Source organism: Xenopus laevis, chromosome 8L, assembly GCF_017654675.1.
Source record: "Xenopus laevis strain J_2021 chromosome 8L, Xenopus_laevis_v10.1, whole genome shotgun sequence".
Lineage (NCBI taxonomy): Eukaryota > Metazoa > Chordata > Amphibia > Anura > Pipidae > Xenopus > Xenopus laevis.
In genome coordinates, this window is record NC_054385.1 from 9,227,537 (window position 1) to 9,248,734 (window position 21,198).

A 21,198-nucleotide genomic window follows, 5' to 3' on the forward strand; every position below is an offset into this window, starting at 1 on the left:
GGCAATCTTCAGAGTTCAGCTTTATGTTTAAAGGAGACATTTTGTGCTTTTATAGATCTACCCCATCCATGACATCACAAAAGGGTTGGGGCGAGCAGGTGCAGCGTCTATAAAAGACAAATCCGGAAGTCGGGATTTGACGGTGGCGGGCGGGGAGAGCAGTAGAATAGTTCAAACCGCACCAGCCCGCAAATAAGCGTGTGAGGTTGGCCCGAACCCGCCCAACCTGTGGGTAAACCCGCGTGTATCACTACTTCATAATTCCTTTATTTGCCCGATTATTGTTCGGTTTTCCTAAGGCTGAAAAACGAACAGAAACTTGAGACCCGAACACCGGGGGCGGGGCAGATAACAATGGGGGTGGGGCAGTGATGTAGGAACAAGCATGATGACATCAGAGGTGGGCACAATGATGTTGATGGAGTTATGACACCAGGACAAGGTTATTGCATCACTTTATATCAGTATTCTCAATGTTTTAAAGGAGAACTAAACCCTAAAAATTAATATGGCTCAAAATGGCATATTTTATATAGTGAACTTATTGCACCAGCCTAAAGTTTCAGCTTGTCAATAGCAGCAATGATCCAGGACTTCAAACTTGTCACAGGGGGTCACCATCTTGGAAAGTGTCTGTGACACTCACATGCTCAGTGGGCTCTGAGCAGCTGTTGAGAAGCTAAGCTTAGGGCTCGTCACTAATTATCCAGCAGAAAATGAGCTTCCCCTGTAATATAAGCTGATGCTACAGGTTTGCTGATTATTAAATTCTGATGCTAATTGCACTGGTTTCTGTGCTGCCATGTAGTAATTATCTGTATTAATTACTAATCAGCCTTATATTGTGACATTTCTATTCTATGTGTACTGTATATTGTGAGTGGGTCCCTAAGCTCAGTAAGTGACAGCAGCACAGAGCATGTGCAGTGAATCAGCAGAAAAGAAGATGGGGAGCTACTGGGGCATCTTTGGAGACATAGATCTTTACTGCTAAAGGGCTGTGGTTGGTACAGAAGCACAAACATCATGTGCAAAATTTCTAGCTACTTCTTTGTTTAAGTTTTAGTTCTCTGCCAAGTTAAAAACCACACAGGTGACAACCCTATCTCTGCTTGATGATTAAGCCCAATCCTTTAGCTACAGGGATGAGATCTATATACAGCAATCAGTTATCCAGAAAGCTCTGACATACAGCAAGGCTAATTTATGGGGGGAAAAAAACATTATTGTTTGTGATTGATTTGCTTTTATTGGTTATTAACTGCACTTGGTTACAACTAAGCCCTGTTGAGGCGAGTATCTTAGTATTTAAATGCTTCCCATGTATTGGGCAGATTCTCCCAGTCTACTGTCAATACAGTGGAAACAGAGAATTGCGTGAGGGGGATTTCTTTTTCTCCTCACACTCAATTTCCCTTTCTCTTTCAGCTTCCTCTATTCGGAGCGCGCGTCACTTCCCGTAGCTCCGCCTGGTCACGTGATGACGTCTGAAGGTTGGCGCTGTGTGCGGAGAGGCGCCGCAGAGCGGAGGAGACGCTGTCCTTCCTAGGAGAGAGGTGGGTGACTGCTGGTTCCCTATTCTTGCTTGTTTCCATAGTGACCACGCTCTATTGGAATATCCATCACCCCTTAGACTGGTTGTGTTTCCCATAGACCTACTTTGATGTCCCATGCTGACAGCCAGTGACTTTCAGGGGATGCTGGGAGTTGTAGTCTGCTAAGGAAGCTGATTAACCAGGAATCTGGTGACTGGCAAATGCCTCTCAGGGCTCTGTAGCCCAATAATGACTGCTTAGCCTTACCAGTGGGATTTGTAGTCCTGGGCTGACCCCATAGTAACACAATACAAACATTACACTACCAAATCTGCACAGAGGGGCATTTGTTTTACTGTATCAGCCGAGCTCCTGACACTTGCGTGTCCCAGCTGTCAGTTTTTCAGCCGGGGGAGATGCACCCAAACCCAGCAGAGGGGTTGTTCCCCTTTAAATTAGCGTGCTGTAGAAAGCGATATTTTGAGAGAATTTGCAGCAGTTTATTTTTTGTTATCTGTGTTTTATTTGTAGTTGTTTTTACCTTGCTTGTCACAAATTTGCAGTTTGAGCAGTCCGGTTGCTAGGGTGCAAAGTACCCTAGCAACCATGCATTCATTTGCACGAGAGACTGGAATATGAAAAGGAGAGGTGCCTGAATAGAAAAACGAGTGTTAACATTAAATCTGTAGCTTGACAGGAGCCACTTAATATGCCTGTGTGTTTTGGGGGCACGGGGAAACCCACAAAAGTAGGGGGGTCATACCTGTCAAACCTAGGACCCCAGCACTGCAAGGCAACACTGCTAAATACAGGCATGTGACCTATTATCCAGAATTCTCGGGACCTGGGGTTTTCCGGATAACTGATCTTTCCGTCATTTGGATCTTCATACCTTAAGTCTACTAGAAAATCATGTAAACATTAAATAAACCCAATAGGCTGGTTTTGCTTCCAATAAGGATTTATTATATCTTAGTTGGGATCAAGAAAAGCTACTGTTTTATTATTACAGGTATGGGACCTGTTATCCAGAATACTCTCGACCTGGGGCTTTCCGGACAACAGATCTTTCCTTACTTTGGATCTTCATACTTTACATCTACTAGAAAATCATGTAAACATTAAATAAACCCAATAGGCTGGTTTTGCTTCCAATAAGGATTAATTATATCTTAGTTGAGATCAAGTACAAGCTACTGTTTTATTACAACAGTTATGGGACCTGTTATCCAGAATGATCGGGACCTGGGGTTTTCAGATAACTGATCTTTCTGTAATTTGGATCTCCATACCTAAAGTCTACTAGAAAATCATATAAAAATTAAATAAACCCAATAGGCTGGTCTTGCTTCCAATAAGGATTAATTATATCTTAGTAGGGATCAAGTACAAGCGACTGTTTTATTATTACAGGTATGGGACCTGTTATCCAGAATACTCTCGACCTGGGGCTTTCCGGACAACAGATCTTTCCTTACTTTGGATCTTCATACTTTACATCTACTAGAAAATCATGTAAACATTAAATAAACCCAATAGGCTGGTTTTGCTTCCAATAAGGATTAATTATATCTTAGTTGAGATCAAGTACAAGATACTGTTTTATTATTGCACAGAAAAAGGAAATACTTTTTAAAAAATTTGGTTTATTTGGATAAAATGGTGTCTACGGGAGATGGCATTTCTGTAATTTGGGGCTTTCTGGATAACGGGTTTCTGGATAACAGATCCCATACCTGAAATTAGCTGCTAGTGAGCAATACTGTATTATTGCGGTTTTGTGCATCCTTATTTTTGTTGCAGCACCTCATCTTCGGGAGACAACAGACGCCAAAGCAAGGGGCAGATTTATCAAGGGTCAAATTTCGAATTTAAAAAACGTTGAAATTCGAATAAAAAAAGACCAACCAAAATGTATTAGAAGAAAAAATTGTAGCTCTTTTGCTGGTGAATAGTCCGTATTCGTTTCGAATTTGAATCGTACGAATCAAAGTAATAGCGCATTCGATCGAATTCAAATCAAAGTTTGACTCCAAATAGGTTCTAGGAGGTCCCCCATAGGCTAAAACAGCAATTCTGCAAGTTTTAGATGGTGAATGGTTGAAGTCGAATTTTTAAAGAGAAAGTACGTGATAAATTTTGATATAAGAAACTCGAATTTGGTCTATTCCCTAGTGGAAAGTACATAAAAAATAGCTTGATATTCAGACTTTTTTCATTCGACTCTTCACTTCGACCTTTGATAAATCTGCGCCGAAGTGTTTGCATTTTTATGTAAAAAAAAAAAATATATATTTATAAATATAATTATTTCATGCATACAGTATATACTTAGAAATGTGGTTAATCTTTTCAGGTTGAAGATGGGACACATGACGGTGCCGTGTTTTTTGCCTGGATGAGGCCAAAAGGCTTACGGTACTGCACTGAAATAAAAGAAAAGAATATTTGCTCTTTGCCTTCTTGGATTTGTTTCTTTTTTTTTTTAACAAATCAGATATAAATATAATCAATAGCGATGGCGTTTCAGAGAGCAGAGGGAATGTCCATCATTCAGGCCCTTGCCATGACGGTAGCAGAGATACCAGTGTTTTTGTACACAACCTTTGGACAGGTAAGTCTACATTCATTTTCCCGGAATTGATGTCACCTCTTGGTGTTTACCGATGTGCAGATAGAGAAAGTGAAATGTAAATGATCAACAGCACTCGCCTCTCCCGTGCGACATACAACGAGAGATCTGGAATTGAAAGCTGGAGATTTGCGAACAACATTGATAATAATTAATATTTTTGGGCTGATAAACAAACATAGGGGGGGTAACTTGCACAAGTAGAATTGTTAATGGCTTCCCAATGTGTAGCCGACTGCTCAAAAATGGTTTACTATTGGCAACTGCACCGTAGAACCTATGTTTGGAAATCAGCCCCCCATGATTAGTGTTCTTTTTATTTACATGAAAGACATGATTTTAAAATTAGGGATGCACTGAATCCACTATTTTGGATTCGGCCAAATCATGCGCCAAAGATTCGACCGAATACCGGACCAAATCCGAATGCTAATTTGCATATGGGAAGGGGAAAACATTTTTTACTTCCTTGTTTTGTGACAAAAAGTCACGTGATTTCCCTCCCATATGCAAATTAGTATTCGGTTCGGCCTGGCAGAAGGATTCGGCCAAATCTGAATCCTGCTGAAAAAGGCCCATTCCTGGATTCGGTGTATCCCTATTTAAAATATTTATAAACAGTGACATAAGTAGAATTTTCTGGGTCCAACAACAACAGTGGTTTAGTGCCACCTAAACTTTGGGAACAAGAGATTTCTTTTTTAATGAAATTGCTGATGTCAGTTCCCCATTAGCCCCACCCCCCAATACTCCTGAGCCCTCCCCTTTATTCACAGGGTCTACTTCCTCTATAATCATCCCATTGGTTAAATATATTTATTAACATTCATGTCCATCACCCGATCTGCTTTCTGTTGGGTAACACAGGTGTCCTCTGAGATCTTGCAAGCTACGATCATTTCATGGTGTTGCTTTCTGGATGCTTGGGATGTGATGGCACTTCACAGCCATGATGTGTTTTTATGATATTTCAGCAACGCTCACAACAGTTTGTTGTGGTACTGCCTATCTCCCTGTCTGCGGTACTTGCATGCAGTCACCCGAAAAAAACAGTGTTGCTGGTGGGCCATACCATACTTTAAGTAGTACATTGTTTTTAGGGATGCACCGAATCCACTATTTTTGTATTCGGCCGAACCCCCGAATCTCCCAAATCCGAATCCTGCTGAGAAAGGCCGAATCCCGAACCGAATCCTGGATTCGGTGCATCCCTAATTGTTTTAATAGATCTTGGGAACTTTAATCCATGCTCTATTAGGAAAGGCTAATTGACTTTTGGGAAAGAGTGTTGAAATAACATTTTGACCTTGTCCTGATTACCTTAAACTTCATAACACACATTTTACTTATTTCCCCCAAATCCGCTGCTGGTTATTGTAATGCTCCTATACACATCTCTTATATTTGCAGTCCACATTCTCGCAACTCAGGCTGTCTCCTGGCCTCCGGAAAGTCCTTTTTGCCACGGCTCTTGGCACAGTTGCCCTAGCCCTGGCTGCCCACCAGCTGAAACGGCGCAAGCACAAGAAGAAGCAGATTACGGCAGACAATGGAGGCCTGAAGCTTGGTGGGGTGCCTGGGTCTGTCTTGCCCGTCCGGCGTTCTTCCTCTGCTAAAAAAGGTGAGAGGCATTTCTTCATGGGCAGATATAGATTACTGACCACATCATATAACTATATTTTAGAGCACAGAAATCTGGGGAGATTTGTGAACACTTTAAGATTGTTTTCCAGCACCAGGATCAGTGGTGGTGGGAGGGGATGTATTGATCATGTAAGCAGTTTAGACATTATAGGATTATTTCCAAGAATAAGACATCTGGGACCAGTTTAATGGGCATGCAACAATTGTAATTACAGCACACAATGTTTATCCTTAGGGTGTATTTGATAAGCTTCATGCTTCTCAGAATGCTTTCTTGCTAATTTGCTATGGCCCAACTCTTCCTGTTGCCCATGTATATCTATTATCGTCTGCTCAAAAGGCAGATTCAGGGAGATTAGTCGCCCAGCAAATCTCCTCTTCTTCGGGGAAACTAATCTCCCCGAACTGCCTTTCCGCCCGCTAAAATGCAAATCGCCGGCGGTATGGCACTCGGCGTGATTAGTTTTTCAAAGTCGCCCGAAGCTGCCTAACGAGGAAACGTCGGGCGACTTCGGAAAATGAAACGCTCTGAGTGCCATCCTGCCGGCGATTTGCATTTTAGCGGGCGGAAAGGCAGTTCGGGGAGATTAGTTTCCCCGAAGAAGAGGAGATTTGCTGCCGGCCGACTAATCTCCCCGAATCTGCCTGTGTGACCTGAACCTTAAAGGAAAACTAAAGATTTTAATGCTGTTTGATGGAATAAGACAGGCCAGCAGTGTTGCATTTTCTGTATAGGAACCCAAGGCCAGTGTCTAGGTCTGCACCTCAGGAATGAGGGGATGTGCCTAGGGCAATACCTGGCACTTTCTCCCAGTTGCGCAAAACGGTAAGTTTTGGATAAATTCTCAATGGGTATGGCAGGGGATTCTTTAGTAAAAGGGTCAAACAGAAGAAATGTGTGTTTTTTATGGACGATGCACAATCCTGGGTCACAAGGTTAGCAATTCATTTGATTGGGGGGTGCCCAACATATTGGCACCCTGTTGTGTCTTCACTGATTTAGTTATGCCTGAGTTATGAGATGGTCCTCATATGTATTGGTGCTTTTTCCACTGATTTAGTTATATCACGTCAATGAGTAGGCCTGTTAATAAATGCTCATTGTATTCCTCATGTCTAGACTAGCTTCGCTTTCACTAGTTTAGCTATAATGTATTTTTTAATGTTGATGATGGTTAAGAACATTAGGTTTTTCTCATACGGATGCATCAAATCCACTATTTGGAATTCGTCCGAATCCCCGAATCCTTCCTGAAATATTTGGCTCAATACCAGGCCAGGCACGAGGAATCCTGGCCAAATCCAAAACCGAATCATTGCATCCCTATTTTCTCATATATAGGTGTGTTTTACCTTCACCGATTCAGTGATACCTTGTGACACAAATAGAATGATATATTGCATAGTCCCTGTGTTCAGATGGGGAGCAGCTTCTCAGAATGTGTCTGATTACTTATAAGGGCTATATGTCACTATGCAGAGCTTTACATTTATTATACTATGTCTTTATGCTATAGTTGGGCTTTTTTATATTCTGCTTTAATCACTTTGTTTTTGTTTGTTTACCTTTTATCTCCAGGATACTCTCGTAGCAGAGTGCAGAGCCCCAGCAGTAAGAGCAATGATACACTAAGTGGCATCTCTTCCCTGGATCCCAGCAAGCATTCCAGCTCCTCCCACAGCCTGGCTTCGGTAGGGCAAAGTTTTGCACAGTTGCTAAGCTAACACCATATGACTTGTACAAATATTTGTTTGGAGTTGGCAGCGAGCAACACTAAGGCGAATGTCACACATGGGCATTTATCTCCTTCTAATTATTAATAGCAGAACAAGTTGTCCAGGCATTATACGTTCCCGAAATTCTATGTGGTTCAACATGACTCCTGCTCTTGCCCAGAATTCCTTAGGCGAATACCAGAAGGGGCTGTTCTCAGCGTGCGCAAAAATACAGGCTGAGAATCAGCCCCTGTGCTTCCACTTGTTTCCTTCCGTTCTTGCCTGCACCCCGAATAGTGATGTGCGGGCCGGCCCGATAACCGAGGGTCGGGCGGGTTCGGGCCGACCTTGCACTTTTCTGCACGGGTGGCGGGCGGGTGCGAGTTGAGCTCTTCTCCTGCTCTCCCCGCCTGCCACCGTCAAATTCTGGCTTCCAGGTTCTTCTTTTATAGACTATGTGCCTGCTCGCCCCCGCACCTTTTGTGATGTCATCGGTGGGGCAGCACGGGTCAAAAAAAGCAACCCGGAAGTCGGATGCGGGAGGGATTAGGGATAGCGGGTTAGGGAAATCCCGAACCGCACATCACTAACCTGGGACAATTGTCTGGTGGCAGGCTGGAGTAAAAAAAAATGTTATTGCTAAAGATGTACACATGCTTTTTCCCTTTTAAAGAATCTGTTTTCCAAGATGTGACCAATGTAAGCTGTAAAGATGGCCATACATGTGCTAACAGCTTATGTATGGGCCAAATGATGGATTTGCCAATCATTATCTGGGTATTTAAACACCCATGATTGCTGAACATCTACAACTACCCTAGTTGTGTGTGTGTGTGTATGCGCTAAATCAGTTTCTTTTTTCTCTTTGTTGGGCAGGTAGTGGCAGTAAATTCTTCAAGCATAAATGCTGCACCCGCAGGACCATGGGAGTCCCCAGAAATGGATGAGACATTAGAAGAGGGAGATTCTAATGCTGAAAATCTTTATATTCAAGGTATAACTACTCCTATATTTGCATTGGAGTTTGAACAGAGATTTTGATTTCCCACAGTGATTATCTGAAATGAATTTCGTCAGGTTGTAGAGTAAAGTTGGGCACAGACAAAAATCCGATCATAATAGGGGCCTATGCAGACTACATGAACTATTTTTTGTGTTGCTTGCTCATCCTTGATTACATCCATTGTGCTGTATAGGCATGGAGCTCTTTGAAGAAGCTTTGCATAAGTGGGAGCAAGCACTGAATGTTGGGCAAAGATGCAGATCCAATACACCAGCATCACAAGTTAATGACCTGCTAAACCAGAGTTGCTCTGAAGGCCTGAGTGAGGTGAGGATTCGCCATTGATTTTATCACCCAATGGATACATCAATGGATATATTCTATTTAAAACTGTTATAATGAAGTCATGCAGTTTGACTCTGTTCTTGGCTACAGGACTCACAGAGCGGACATTTTGCAGGCAAGCTAGAAGCCCTCCTTTATCGTGCCTACAATTTGCAGGAAGAATTTGGGACAAGCATTCCACCTGATGATTTGCTGATGGATCTGGGTAAGCATCTGTGTTCTGTGGAAGTGAGAGCCAGTGGCATCTTAGGCAAAGCTACATTTGAATCAGTAATACCTTCATGGAAGCACAAGAGAATAAAACAAAACAAAGTGCCTCTTGGGACACAAGTCATTAACAATAACACATTTACATGGAGTGTAATATTCCTTTAACTCTTGTATACACATGGCATTGATTAGAGAGACAGAAACATAAAATCTACAGCACTGTTGTGTTCCTTTTATAGTTTATGCCAGGTAAGTGGTTAAAAGTACATTTGCTCTCATTTCTTTTACAGAAGGATCTTTGATTTTCCCCCTTGTTGAGAGTAGAAGGGCCCTGATGATGGATGATGAAGGCAGTTCAACCTCTGAAGACTCCTTTTTCTCTGCAGCAGAGGTACAGGGTTACTGTTATTTTATGGAACACCCAAGGGTGTATCAAGCACACCACCAGAATACCCACATTTTTAGAATAACATTTATAGCCTTGTGTTTTCTGTCACATTCTAATTTCAAATCATTTAAATGCTTGATGGCTTGGGGTTTATGCTGACTCTCTAGGCAGCAGCAGGGTTGTGGAGTCGGTACATAAATCCTTCGACTCCTCAGTTTATGGTACCCCCAACTCGTTTCTTCTGGAACACCAAGTGTAACAAAGTAATTCAAATATAATGTACTGTTGCTCTGCAATGGTAAATGCTGTATGTTTGTTTCAGAAAGACTATTATAGTTTACTGTATCTGTGTAGTCATGGGGGCAGCCATTCCAGCTGGAGAAAGGGAGAAAAGGCACAGGTTACATAGTAGATAACAGATAAAACACCATTGTTTTGAACAGAGCTTATTTGTTATGTGCTATGTAACCTGTGCCGTTTCTCCTTTTTTTTCCAGCTTGAATGGCTGCCTCCATGGCTACAAAGCAGCTTGTTTATGTAAACTATAGTAGTATGTATCTGTTATCTACTGTGTATCCTGTGCTTGAATGACTGCCCCCATGGCTACACAGCAGCTTGTTTATATAAACTATAGTAGTACTTATCTGTTATCTACTGTGTATCCTGTGCTTGAATGACTGCCCCCATGGCTACACAGCAGCTGGTTTATATAAACTATAGTAGTATGTATCTGTTATCTACTGTGTATCCTGTGCTTGAATGACTGCCCCCATGGCTACACAGCAGCTTGTTTATATAAACTATAGTAGTACTTATCTGTTATCTACTGTGTATCCTGTGCTTGAATGACTGCCCCCATGGATACACAGCAGCTTGTTTATATAAACTATAGTAGTACTTTTCTATTATCTACTGTGTATCCTGTGTTTGAATGGCTGCCCCCATGGCTACACAGCAGCTTGTTTATATAAACTATAGTAGTACTTATCTGTTATCTACTGTGTATCCTGTGCTTGAATGACTGCCGCCATGGCTACACAGCAGTTTGTTTATATAAACTGCAGTAGTCTTTCTCAATTATCTTAAAATGCTTTTATTTTTTGGTCTTACTTTTAATATACTAATGTTTTTTCCATGTTGATTGAAAGACGTTAAGTACTCAACATGTGATGCATTATATCACTGCCAAAGCTCAAAAATAGAAACAATATCTTTTGGTAGTTCTAAACCAAAATCAGAGTTAAACTACATAAACCAAAAACAATTGGAAACCCTAAAACAATTCTATAAATATATTAACAGAACCTGGCATATAGCTGTAGAATAGCTGTTAAATACAACCCAAAATCATGTATTGTTCTTAGAAACAGAATTACTTCGGCCTTATCCTCCTTCGCAGAAGCTCTTAAAGGAATTGTTCAGTGTAGAAATAAAAACTGGGTTAATAGATAGACTGTGCAAAATTAAAAATGTATCTAATATAGTTAGTTAGCCTAAAATGTAATGTATAAAGGCTGGAGTGACTGGATGTGTAACATAATAGCCAGAACACTACTTCCTGCTTTTCAGCTCTCTTGGTTTACACTGACTGGTTGCCCTGGCTACCAGGCAGTAACCAATCAGAGACTTGAGGGGGGCCCACATGGGTCATATCTGTTGCTTTTGAATCTGAGCTGAATGCTGAGGATCAATTGCAAACTCACTTAACAGAAATGTACCATGTGGCCCCCCTTCAAGTCACTGACTAACTCAGAGTTATAGAGCTGAAGGGCAGGAAGTAGTGTTCTGGCTATTATATTAGACATCCAGTCACTCCAGCCTTTATACATTTTTGGCTAACTAACTATATTAGAAACATTTTTTATTTTGCACAACTTATCTATTTACACCGTTTTTATTTTCACACTGAACTGTTCCTTTAAATCTGATTTATTTCAGTGCTTGTATTTAAAGTTATTAGGAGTTGGGGTCTGTACATTTTTGGCAACTCTGACTCCAGAAACCCAAAATTGCTCCTGACTCTGACTCCACCGCTCTGGGTGGTAGTGCTTTAAATTAACCTTTCTGATAAAGTCTAATAGATTCTGCTCCAAGTCATATGATCGTAAGGCTATATCTAGAATCACTGCCATGTAATAAATGACACCGAGTGAATATAACTCATATATTAATCATTATGTTTCAATTCTCTCTCGCACTGCACTGGTTTCAGATGTCAGAACTTGTATTTATGTTGATGTCAGTATCCCTCTCATAAGAATATCCTTATCTCCTTCCCTCAGCTCTTTGAAACGTTGCAGTTAAACGAGGTCCCATTTCTGCCAACTAAGCCGGCAGCAGCTTATGAAGAAGCACTGAAGCTAGTCCACACCGGAGAAGTTGCCTGCAGGACACTCAGGTAAGCTTTTGGTCAAAAGCACCATTACAGCTGGGCCGAGCACTGCTTCTGCTACATTATTTCAATAGTCGAAACCTGAAAACAGAAAGTGCTCAATAATATTGCTTTCAACTGCAATGACATCAGAAAGTTGCTTAGAATTATAATTCCTTCCATTGTGCAGGAACCTGGTGTGTACAAAACCCAAACTTATATATCTGAATATTAGCATTTTCTTTTAACACATATTTGTTTTCAAGTCACATGATATATGAGTTTTAAATCGATTTAGCTGAACACTAAGGGCTATGGCACACAGACTTCTGTTACCTGTAACTGCTTTTGATAGAAGAGACATTTTTGGACCTCCATTAGTTTCTGCTGCTGGTGCCAGTGACAGACAAAATCCCCAATGTGCCATAGCCCAAATTCTGCAAAAAGTCACAAACCAAATACTGGTTTAAGGACGGAGAGATTAGTCGCCCTGGCGGCAAATCGCCTCTTTTTCGGGGCTACAATCTCCCCGAACTACCTTCCCGCCGACTATAGTGAAAAATCACCAGCGCGATGGCATTTGCGGCGCTTCGTTTTCCGAAGTTGCCCAAAGTTTCCTCGTTCGGGTGGAAATCACAGCGCCGCGAGTGCCATCCCGCTGCCAATTTTTTATTCTAGCCGTCGGGAAGGCATGGGAGGCAGTTCGGGGAGATTGTCACCTCGAAGAAGATGCCCTTACCCTTAATGTATTCCTCAATTAGAGGGAAAGTACACTCTTATCTGTAAACTTTACATACACTGTTTATTGCCAAACCATTTGAACAAGGGTTATTCTTCAGGGCATTGTTTATCTGCATATTTCTTTATCTATATGTTCTTTATCTAATCAGGAGGTAGGATTAACCGGTCAGCTGTTAAAATGCAAACATCTGATTGGTTTCTATAGATTACCTGACAAACTTTGCTTTTTTATGCTGTTACCAAATAGATACAGGTGAGTAAGGGCAGAGACACACGGGAGTGCCCGGCGACAAATATCCTCTTCCTTGGGCGATAATCTCCCCGAACTGCACTCCCGCCAGTTAGAAAGTAAATCGCCGACGTGATGGCACTCGGAACGATTCAGAAACTTCGGGCGACTTCGTAAAACAAAGCGATCCGAGTGCCATCTTGCCGGCGATTTACATTCTAACTGGCGGGAAGGCAGTTCCGGAAGATTAGAAGCCCGGAAGAAGAATGTCCCCGAATCTGACCGTGTGTCTCTGCCCTGACAAGTAGAAACATGGTTTCTGTTTGAATCTACAAAGTAGAATGTTTCATTAATATATAGAATTTCTTTTAACTGCTTGAGTACAGGAGTTTTGATGTCCTCGGCCTAAATGACTCTCTATGCAGATATGCAGGCTATATATATTGACTTTATATGCCTGGCCTGATTGCATTTATAGCATAAAAAAATGAGACTTGCCGGGGGAAGATTGACTTAGTTTGGCACATACAGAAAAGCATTTAGGGCACTGGCATAGGCAGCGATAATGCAAATCACTGGTGGAAACATGCTTTGTTTTCTTTTGAGGACACTTTGGGTGACTTGGGAAAAATGAAGTGACATTTTTGCACATGTGATTTACAGTATTGCCAGTGGAAAAGCATTTGCAGATCAGTCGCCTCCTGTAGCAAAGATTTATCACGGTGACAATCTTGTGTGCCAGTACCCTTACTGTGTCATATTTACTGTACTCATGTTTTGAAATCCAATTTTTAGTTTTGATTATTATGATTTATTTATGAGCTCTGCTAACTGGGAAAAGCTTTTACGATCTACAATCAAATGTGTTTTCTAAAAAATCATTCTGTCCGTGGCACTATAGCCAAAAAGATTTTAGTATGTTTCTTTGCTTGTATATCAAAATGAAAACAAATAGTTGTCTCATTCCCTTTTTTTTGCAAAAGCAGCAGTTTTGTATTGCATTATGGTTTAGTTATTTTTAAAACAAAGCATTCTGTCACAGTGGCACAGATCCTCCTTGTAAGCAGCAGTCCTGCCCTGCTTTATGGCAGCTGAGATTCTAGCTATCTTTATAACAGAGCATTCTGTCCCAGTGGCTGCACAGATCCTATCTGATCCCCATTGTAAGCAGCAGTCCTGCCCTGCTTTATGGCAGCTGAGATTCTAGCTATCTGTATAACAGAACATTCTGTCCCAGTGGCTGCACAGATCCTATCTGATCCCCATTGTAAGCAGCAGTCCTGTCCTGCTTTATGGCAGCTGAGATTCTAGCTATCTGTATAACAGAACATTCTGTCCCAGTGGCTGCACAGATCCTATCTGATCCCCATTGTAAGCAGCAGTCCTGTCCTGCTTTATGGCAGCTGAGATTCTAGCTATCTGTATAACAGAACATTCTGTCCCAGTGGCTGCACAGATCCTATCTGATCCCCATTGTAAGCAACAGTCCTGCCCTGCTTTATGGCAGCTGAGATTCTAGCTATCTGTATAACAGAGCATTCTGTCCCAGTGGCTGCACAGATCCTATCTGATCCTCATTGTTAGCAGCAGTCCTGTCCTGCTTTATGGCAGCTGAGATTCTAGCTATCTGTATAACAGAGAATTCTGTCCCAGTGGCTGCACAGATCCTATCTGATCCCCATTGTAAGCAGCAGTCCTGTCCTGCTTTATGGCAGCTGAGATTCTAGCTATCTGTATAACAGAACATTCTGTCCCAGTGGCTGCACAGATACTATCTGATCCCCATTGTAAGCAACAGTCCTGTCCTGCTTTATGGCAGCTGAGATTCTAGCTATCTGTATAACAGAGAATTCTGTCCCAGTGGCTGCACAGATCCTATCTGATCCCCATTGTAAGCAGCAGTCCTGTCCTGCTTTATGGCAGCTGAGATTCTAGCTATCTGTATAACAGAGCATTCTGTCCCAGTTGCAGTCCCAATGTCTAAAACTGAAACTTAGGTATAAAACAAAAAATGTAAACTGAGACTTGGAGAAAATATTATGAAATATAAAAATCATCTGTGTTTTTTATTGTTTAGAACAGAATTATTGGGTTGCTATAACGATCAAGATTTCCTGGCAAAGCTGCATTGTGTTCGGCAGGCATTTGAGGTAAATTTACCACTTTGTTTAATTTTACATTTTTTTTATTTGAAATCTACTTTGGAGAATTGATGGAAACAATAATTTTTTAATCGTTCTTTTCTTGCATTTGTAGGTCCTGCTTCTCGATGATGGAAACCAGCAGTTTTTTGGTGAAGTTGGCAAGCAGATGATTACTGGGCTGATGCAGAAAGCTGAAAAGGTAAAGGATGGGATTTCGTATTTTAGTGGTAAAGAAAACAGAGCGCTGAGACAGATGCATTAATTGAACAGCTTTTTTTATTCTGGCAAATGCAAAATCCACCACAGATTTTTTAGCTGAATACCAAATGGAATCTGTAAAACTACATCATCTGCAAACCATAGTTGTGAATTTATCTTGTTATTGATTTGAAGGACAAGGACATCTGTGCCTAAAATTGGCAACTCCCGTTGAATTCAGTTACTTACTTTTTAGTCTATGCTGATGCTAGCCTGGTGTAATTTATTTACTTAAAGGAGAACTGAACCCTAAAAATGAATGTGGCTAAAAATGGCATATTTTATATAGTGAACTTATTGCACGAGGCTAAAGTTTCAGCTTGTCAATAGCAGCAATGATCCAGGACTTCAAACTTGTCACAGGGGGTCACCATCTTGGAAAGTGTCTGTGACACTCACATGCTCAGTGGGCTCTGATTGGCTGTTGAGAAGCTAAGCTTAGGGCTCGTCACTAATTATCCAGCAGAAAATGAGCTTCCCCTGTAATATAAGCTGATGCTACAGGTTTGCTGATTATTAAATTCTGATGCTAATTGCACTGGTTTCTGTGCTGCCATGTAGTAATTATATGTATTAATTACTAATCAGCCTTATATTGTGACATTTCTATTCTATGTGTACTGTATATTGTGAGTGGGTCCCTAAGCTCAGTAAGTGACAGCAGCACAGAGCATGTGCAGTGAATCAGCAGAAAAGAAGATGGGGAGCTACTGGGGCATCTTTGGAGACACAGATCTTTACTGCTAAAGGGCTCTGGTTGCCTTGGGCTGGTACAGAAGCACAAAACATAATGTACAACATTTCTACCTACTTCTTTACTTAAGCTTTACTTCTCCTTTAATATCACCTTAAAGGGGTTGTTCACATTTGAGTTAACTGTTAGTATGATGTAGAGAGTGATATTCTGAGACAATTTGCAATTGGTTTTAATTTTTTATCATTATTCAGTGAAACCTCAATTTTACATCCCCTGATTGTAAGTTTTCCGTCATTTTACATTGTTGTTTTGTGGTCCCACTTACATTTTGCTGGATTTTACACCATTTGTTTCTGGTCCCCTGAAAAACGTAAAACGTGTAGCTTTACAGAGCATTTGTTTTTAGATGGGGTCAGTGACCCACACGTGAAAGCTGGAAAGAGTAAGAAGAAGAAGGGAAATAATTCAAAAACTATAAAAAATAAATAATGAAGACCAATTGAAAAGTTGGGGGTTCGGGCAAATCCAAAATTGTGGATTCGGTGCATCCCTAATTGGTGGCTCAGTAAGCAACTAATCACCATTGTTTGCAGTGTGACTTGTGGGTTTGTAGGTTTCCATTCACATACGGTATATTCTTCGTAAATGTGTATGCCTTATTTAGTGTTAACTTCAGCAACACATTCCTGTTACTAGTGTACTCTATAATATAACTATGACTTCCTTATTGGCTCAATAAAACAAAATATGTTTGCCTCTTGCATTTTAAGAATCCTAAAGGCTTCCTCGAAAACTATGAGGAAATGCTGCGATATGCTCTGAAGCAAGACACGTGGGCTACAACGCAAAGGGAATTAAAAGGACGTGGGGTAAGAAAAAGGTGCAATCCTGCTTCTTTACTGGCTTTCATGACTTGGGATTTAGGGCAGAGGCACACGGTCAGATTCGGGGAGATCTCTTCCTCTTTAGGGAGACTAATCTCCCTGAACTGCCTTTCCGCTGGCTAGAATGTAAATCGCCGGCGGGATGGCACTCGGAGCGTTTCATTTTCCGAAGTCGCCTGAAGTTTCCTTGTAAGGCAACTTCAGGCGACTTAGGAAAATGAATCGATCCGAGTGCTATCCCGCCGCCGATTTACATTCTAGCCAGCGGAAAGGCAGTTCGGGGAGTTTAGTCGCCCGAAGAAGAGGCGATTTAATCGCCGCGCGACTAATCTCCCCGAATCTGACCGTGTGTTTCTGCCCTTAAATTTAGCAGGAGATTTAACAGCAGTGGCAAAAAGCCAGCACACAAAGGGCAAGATTATTTGCATATGTTTATGCTGTATCCCTAAATAGCTTGTAAGCAAATTTAGTCGGATTTGTTTGAACCCAAATATTTCCCTACGAGTGCAATCAATAGAAACAAAAATGGAATTCCTAGACCCGATTAGCGTTAACAGATAATCTCATCTCTCTTTAGTTAAGTTGGTATTGCCTTAAAGGGATTCTTTCATGATGTCGTTTTTATTTCTAAATTACACTGCAAATAATTCACTCTACAATATAACATTTCAGCAAGTGTATTTAGTTGTAATATTGGTGTGTAGGTGCATCTCAGGTCATTTTACCTGGTCATGTGCTTTCAGAAAGAGCCAGCACTTTAGGATGGAACTGCTTTCTGGCAGGCTGTTGTTTCTCCTACTCAATGTAACTGAATGTGTCTCAGTGGGACCTGGATTTTACTATTGAGTGTTGTTCTTAGATCTACCAGGGAGCTGTTATCTTGTGTTAGGGAGCTGCTATATGTTTACCTTCTCGTTGTTCTGTTAGTCTGCTGGGGGGAAAGTGAAGGGGTGATATCACTCTAACTTGCAGTACAGCAGTAAAGAGTGACTGAAGTTTATCAGAGCACAAGTCACATGACTGGGGGCAGCTGGGAAACTGACAATATGTCTAGCCCCATGTCAGATTTCAAAATTAAATATAAAAAAAATCTGTTTGCTTTTTTGAGAAACAAAAAACAGTGCAGAATTCTGCTGCAGCAGCATTATAAAGTGATGCTTTTTGAAAAAAAAAAATATTTTTCCCATGACAGTATCCCTTTAAGGAAGTGAGATAAAGCCTTGCAGGATGAATTTCCATATAAATGGAGAATGTTTGCACCCATAGGAGTGCACTGAAGCATTTTAAATGTATAACTATAAAGTCATTGCTGACGATATATCCGGGCTCTTATTTTTGCTTCAAGATTGTTGAAATATATTATCATTCTACTGTCCTTGCAGGTAGTCTGTATGAATTTCTTTGACATTGCACTGGATTTCATTCTTATGGATGCCTTTGAGGACCTAGAAAGCCCACCTTCGTCTGTCATTGCCGTTCTACGCAATCGGTGGCTTTCAGACAGCTTTAAAGAGACTGTAAGCATCACCAGGTCGCTAAATAATGACTGTTGAAACCCTCTTATGTTTTTTTATTATGTACATCATGTGGTTGGGCCTTTGCAAAATGGGTTTTGTATCAGGTAAGGGACCTTACTGGCAGGGTAGTCCTAAGAGGTTGAGGGGCCGAGTGAGTTGTCCAGTGCAGAGGTCCCATATTGATGGAGCAGTCAGAAAGTAGGCTATTCTGCAATCAATGTGCCCCCCACCATGTCCTTCTCAAGAACAGGGCCCAGGGCAACTGCCCTTAATTACCTCCCCTAAAGGATGGCTCTGCCTGACAGTCAACTAGTCAAGCACTGCAGAGGTTCTTGACCAATAACTTCTTGACCAATAACTTGCAGAGAAATTTTTACCGTTGCCTTCCATAGTAGGCAAGGCTCTGTCCTGAGCCTCTTATTATTCTCCCTCTATACTTCCTCCCTCAGCAAACGAATCAACTCATATGGTTTCCACTACCACCTCTATGCTGATGATACTCAGATCTATCTCTCCTCTCCTGATCTCCACCCAGAACTCCTAACTCGACTCTCCTCCTGCCTGTCCGCTATCTCTACCTGGATGTCACAACGCTACCTTAAATTAAACCTCTTTAAAACGGAAATTGTTCTCTTTCCTCCAACTAACACCATTAACATCCCGGAAGTATCCATCATAGTTAACAATTCCACTATAACCCCATCTCCCCAGGCCCGGTGCCTTGGGGTTATCCTAGATTCTGCCCTGTCCTTCACTCCTCATATCCAGTCACTTATTAAATCATGTAACTTCCACCTAAAATGCTGCCAAAATTCTTATTCACTCTTTCATCAAATCACATCTAGACTAATGTAACTCTCTTTTAATTGGCCTTCCCCTCCAGAGACTTTCACCTCTCCAGTCCATAATGAACACTGCTGCGAGGCTCATACACCTCAGCAACCGCTCCTCCTCTGCCTCGCCATTCTGTCAATCCCTGCACTGGCTTCCACTACCTTTCAGAATCAAATTCAAATTAATGACACTGACTTTCAAAGCACTTCATATCTCTGCCCCACCCTACATCTCTAATTTTATCTCTATATACTCACCCAACCGCTTGCTACACTCCTCTACTGACCTGCTACTCAACTTTTCTCTCCTCACATGCTCGCATTCAAGGGCTGCACCCCTCCACTGGAACTCTCTTCCACGGTCTGTCCATCTTTCTCCCAACCTTTCTGCTTTCAAAAGATCTTTACAAACGCACTTCTTTAGAGAAGCCTACCCTCACTCTGCTTAGCTACTAAATGCAATACCACATACAGTACCACATTTCTCACCCACTTAATTCTCATCTTGCCCACTCCCACACCTTGTATCTTATTCCCTTCCCTTTAGATTGTAAGCTGCTTTGCACAGAGCCTTCCTCACCTTTTGTACCAGTATTGCAATCATGGAAATCAAAGGCAAACAGCAGAATACCTGCTAATCAGTGCTTTATTGTGCATCCACACCAGTATTGGTTGTGATGTGTGTAACTCCATATGTTCTATGTAATTAATGTGATTTAGTTGTATAATCACATTTACTTTACAGTGCTGCGAAATATGCTGGTGCTCTATAAATACATGTTAATAATAATAGTAGTAGTAGTTTTTAATAATAGTAGTAGTAGTTGTTAATAATAGAAGTAGTAGTTGTTAATAATAATAATAGTAGTAGTAGTAGTAGCAGTAGTATCAGTAGTAGTAGCAGCAGTAGTAGAAGAAGAAGAAAGGACTGTTATAGTTTTCCTTTATGTTGGTTATCGCCCATTTTCTTATAAATGTTTTGATTTTAATGTTCTAGGCACTGGCTACTGCTTGCTGGTCTGTCTTAAAAGCAAAAAGGAGGCTTTTAATGGTAAGTACCTTAACCAGACGTGTACCCAAGTCTTGGATCAAAAAAGAATTAAACTGTAAATTGTGTTTTAGAGCTGTCAAGTCAATAGTTTTATGGGCCCAGCATAATGTATTGTTTATATCTTAATCTTTTCCTTGATCTGCATTTGAAAACAGGTTCCCGATGGATTCATATCACATTTTTACTCCGTATCGGAGCATGTCAGCCCTGTTTTGGCATATGGATTCCTGGGGCCCAAAGAGCATTTGACAGAAGTTTGTAATTTCTTTAAGGTAACTTTGCTTTTAAATGAAATCACAATCAATCTTGTTTTTGTTTTAATTTTGCTTTTGGGATTAGCCATATTTTACAGTTATAATTTCTTTATATAGTGCAGACAAAGCATTTACAGAGATTTTAAATCCATCCCTTTGCCAATAGAGCTTACAGTCTAATTTCCCCTGTCACACAAAACACACACTTGTATGTTTCTGGAGTATCAGTGAAAACTCATACTCCTATGTGGAGCATCTGGCCCTGTTAGTGTATGAATATATGAATATTTCTGTACTAATGCTTTTTAATTGCAGTTTGATATTCTACATTTTCATGTGTATTTCTCGTTCCTCCCAGAACCAGATTGTGCAGTATTTGAAGGACATGTTTGACCTGGATAATGTGAGGTACAGCACAATCCAGTCGCTGGCAGAAGATATCCTTCACCTTTCCCGCAGGAGGAGTGACATACTGCTGGGGTATTTGGGCGTAGAGACTGTGCGGGAAATGAATGGGGCTGTACCTGTTCAAACTACAGAGGCAGAACTGGACTTGTAACGCTAAAATTCTATCCCCCCCTTCATTTAAAAAAAAAAAAAGATAAGGCAGGCTATATGACCAATCACATCATTTATCCCATTCCTTGGCCTGCACTCCTGCTTTGATCAACGTAGATTAGAAAGGGGCCCCTTGGGCAGAACATGTCTTTACTGACAGCACAAATGACATATTATTATTTATATAT

The 21,198-nt window shown here is 41.1% G+C and overlaps 1 protein-coding gene across 1 annotated transcript; it reads left to right on the forward strand.

Annotated features, from left to right (window-relative positions):
• The first annotated feature begins 1,466 nt into the window (after positions 1 to 1,466).
• Positions 1,467 to 21,052, forward strand: miga2.L (mitoguardin 2 L homeolog). The gene is given in 16 exon segments (NM_001091878.1): positions 1,467 to 1,556; positions 3,892 to 4,149; positions 5,578 to 5,788; positions 7,391 to 7,503; positions 8,404 to 8,521; positions 8,724 to 8,857; positions 8,966 to 9,080; positions 9,376 to 9,476; positions 11,756 to 11,871; positions 14,892 to 14,964; positions 15,071 to 15,157; positions 16,684 to 16,782; positions 18,180 to 18,314; positions 20,145 to 20,198; positions 20,354 to 20,470; positions 20,811 to 21,052. Coding segments are annotated over 15 exon segments (1,770 nt in total). The 5' UTR covers positions 1,467 to 1,556; positions 3,892 to 4,053; the 3' UTR covers positions 21,012 to 21,052.
• Positions 21,053 to 21,198: the final 146 nt, after the last annotated feature.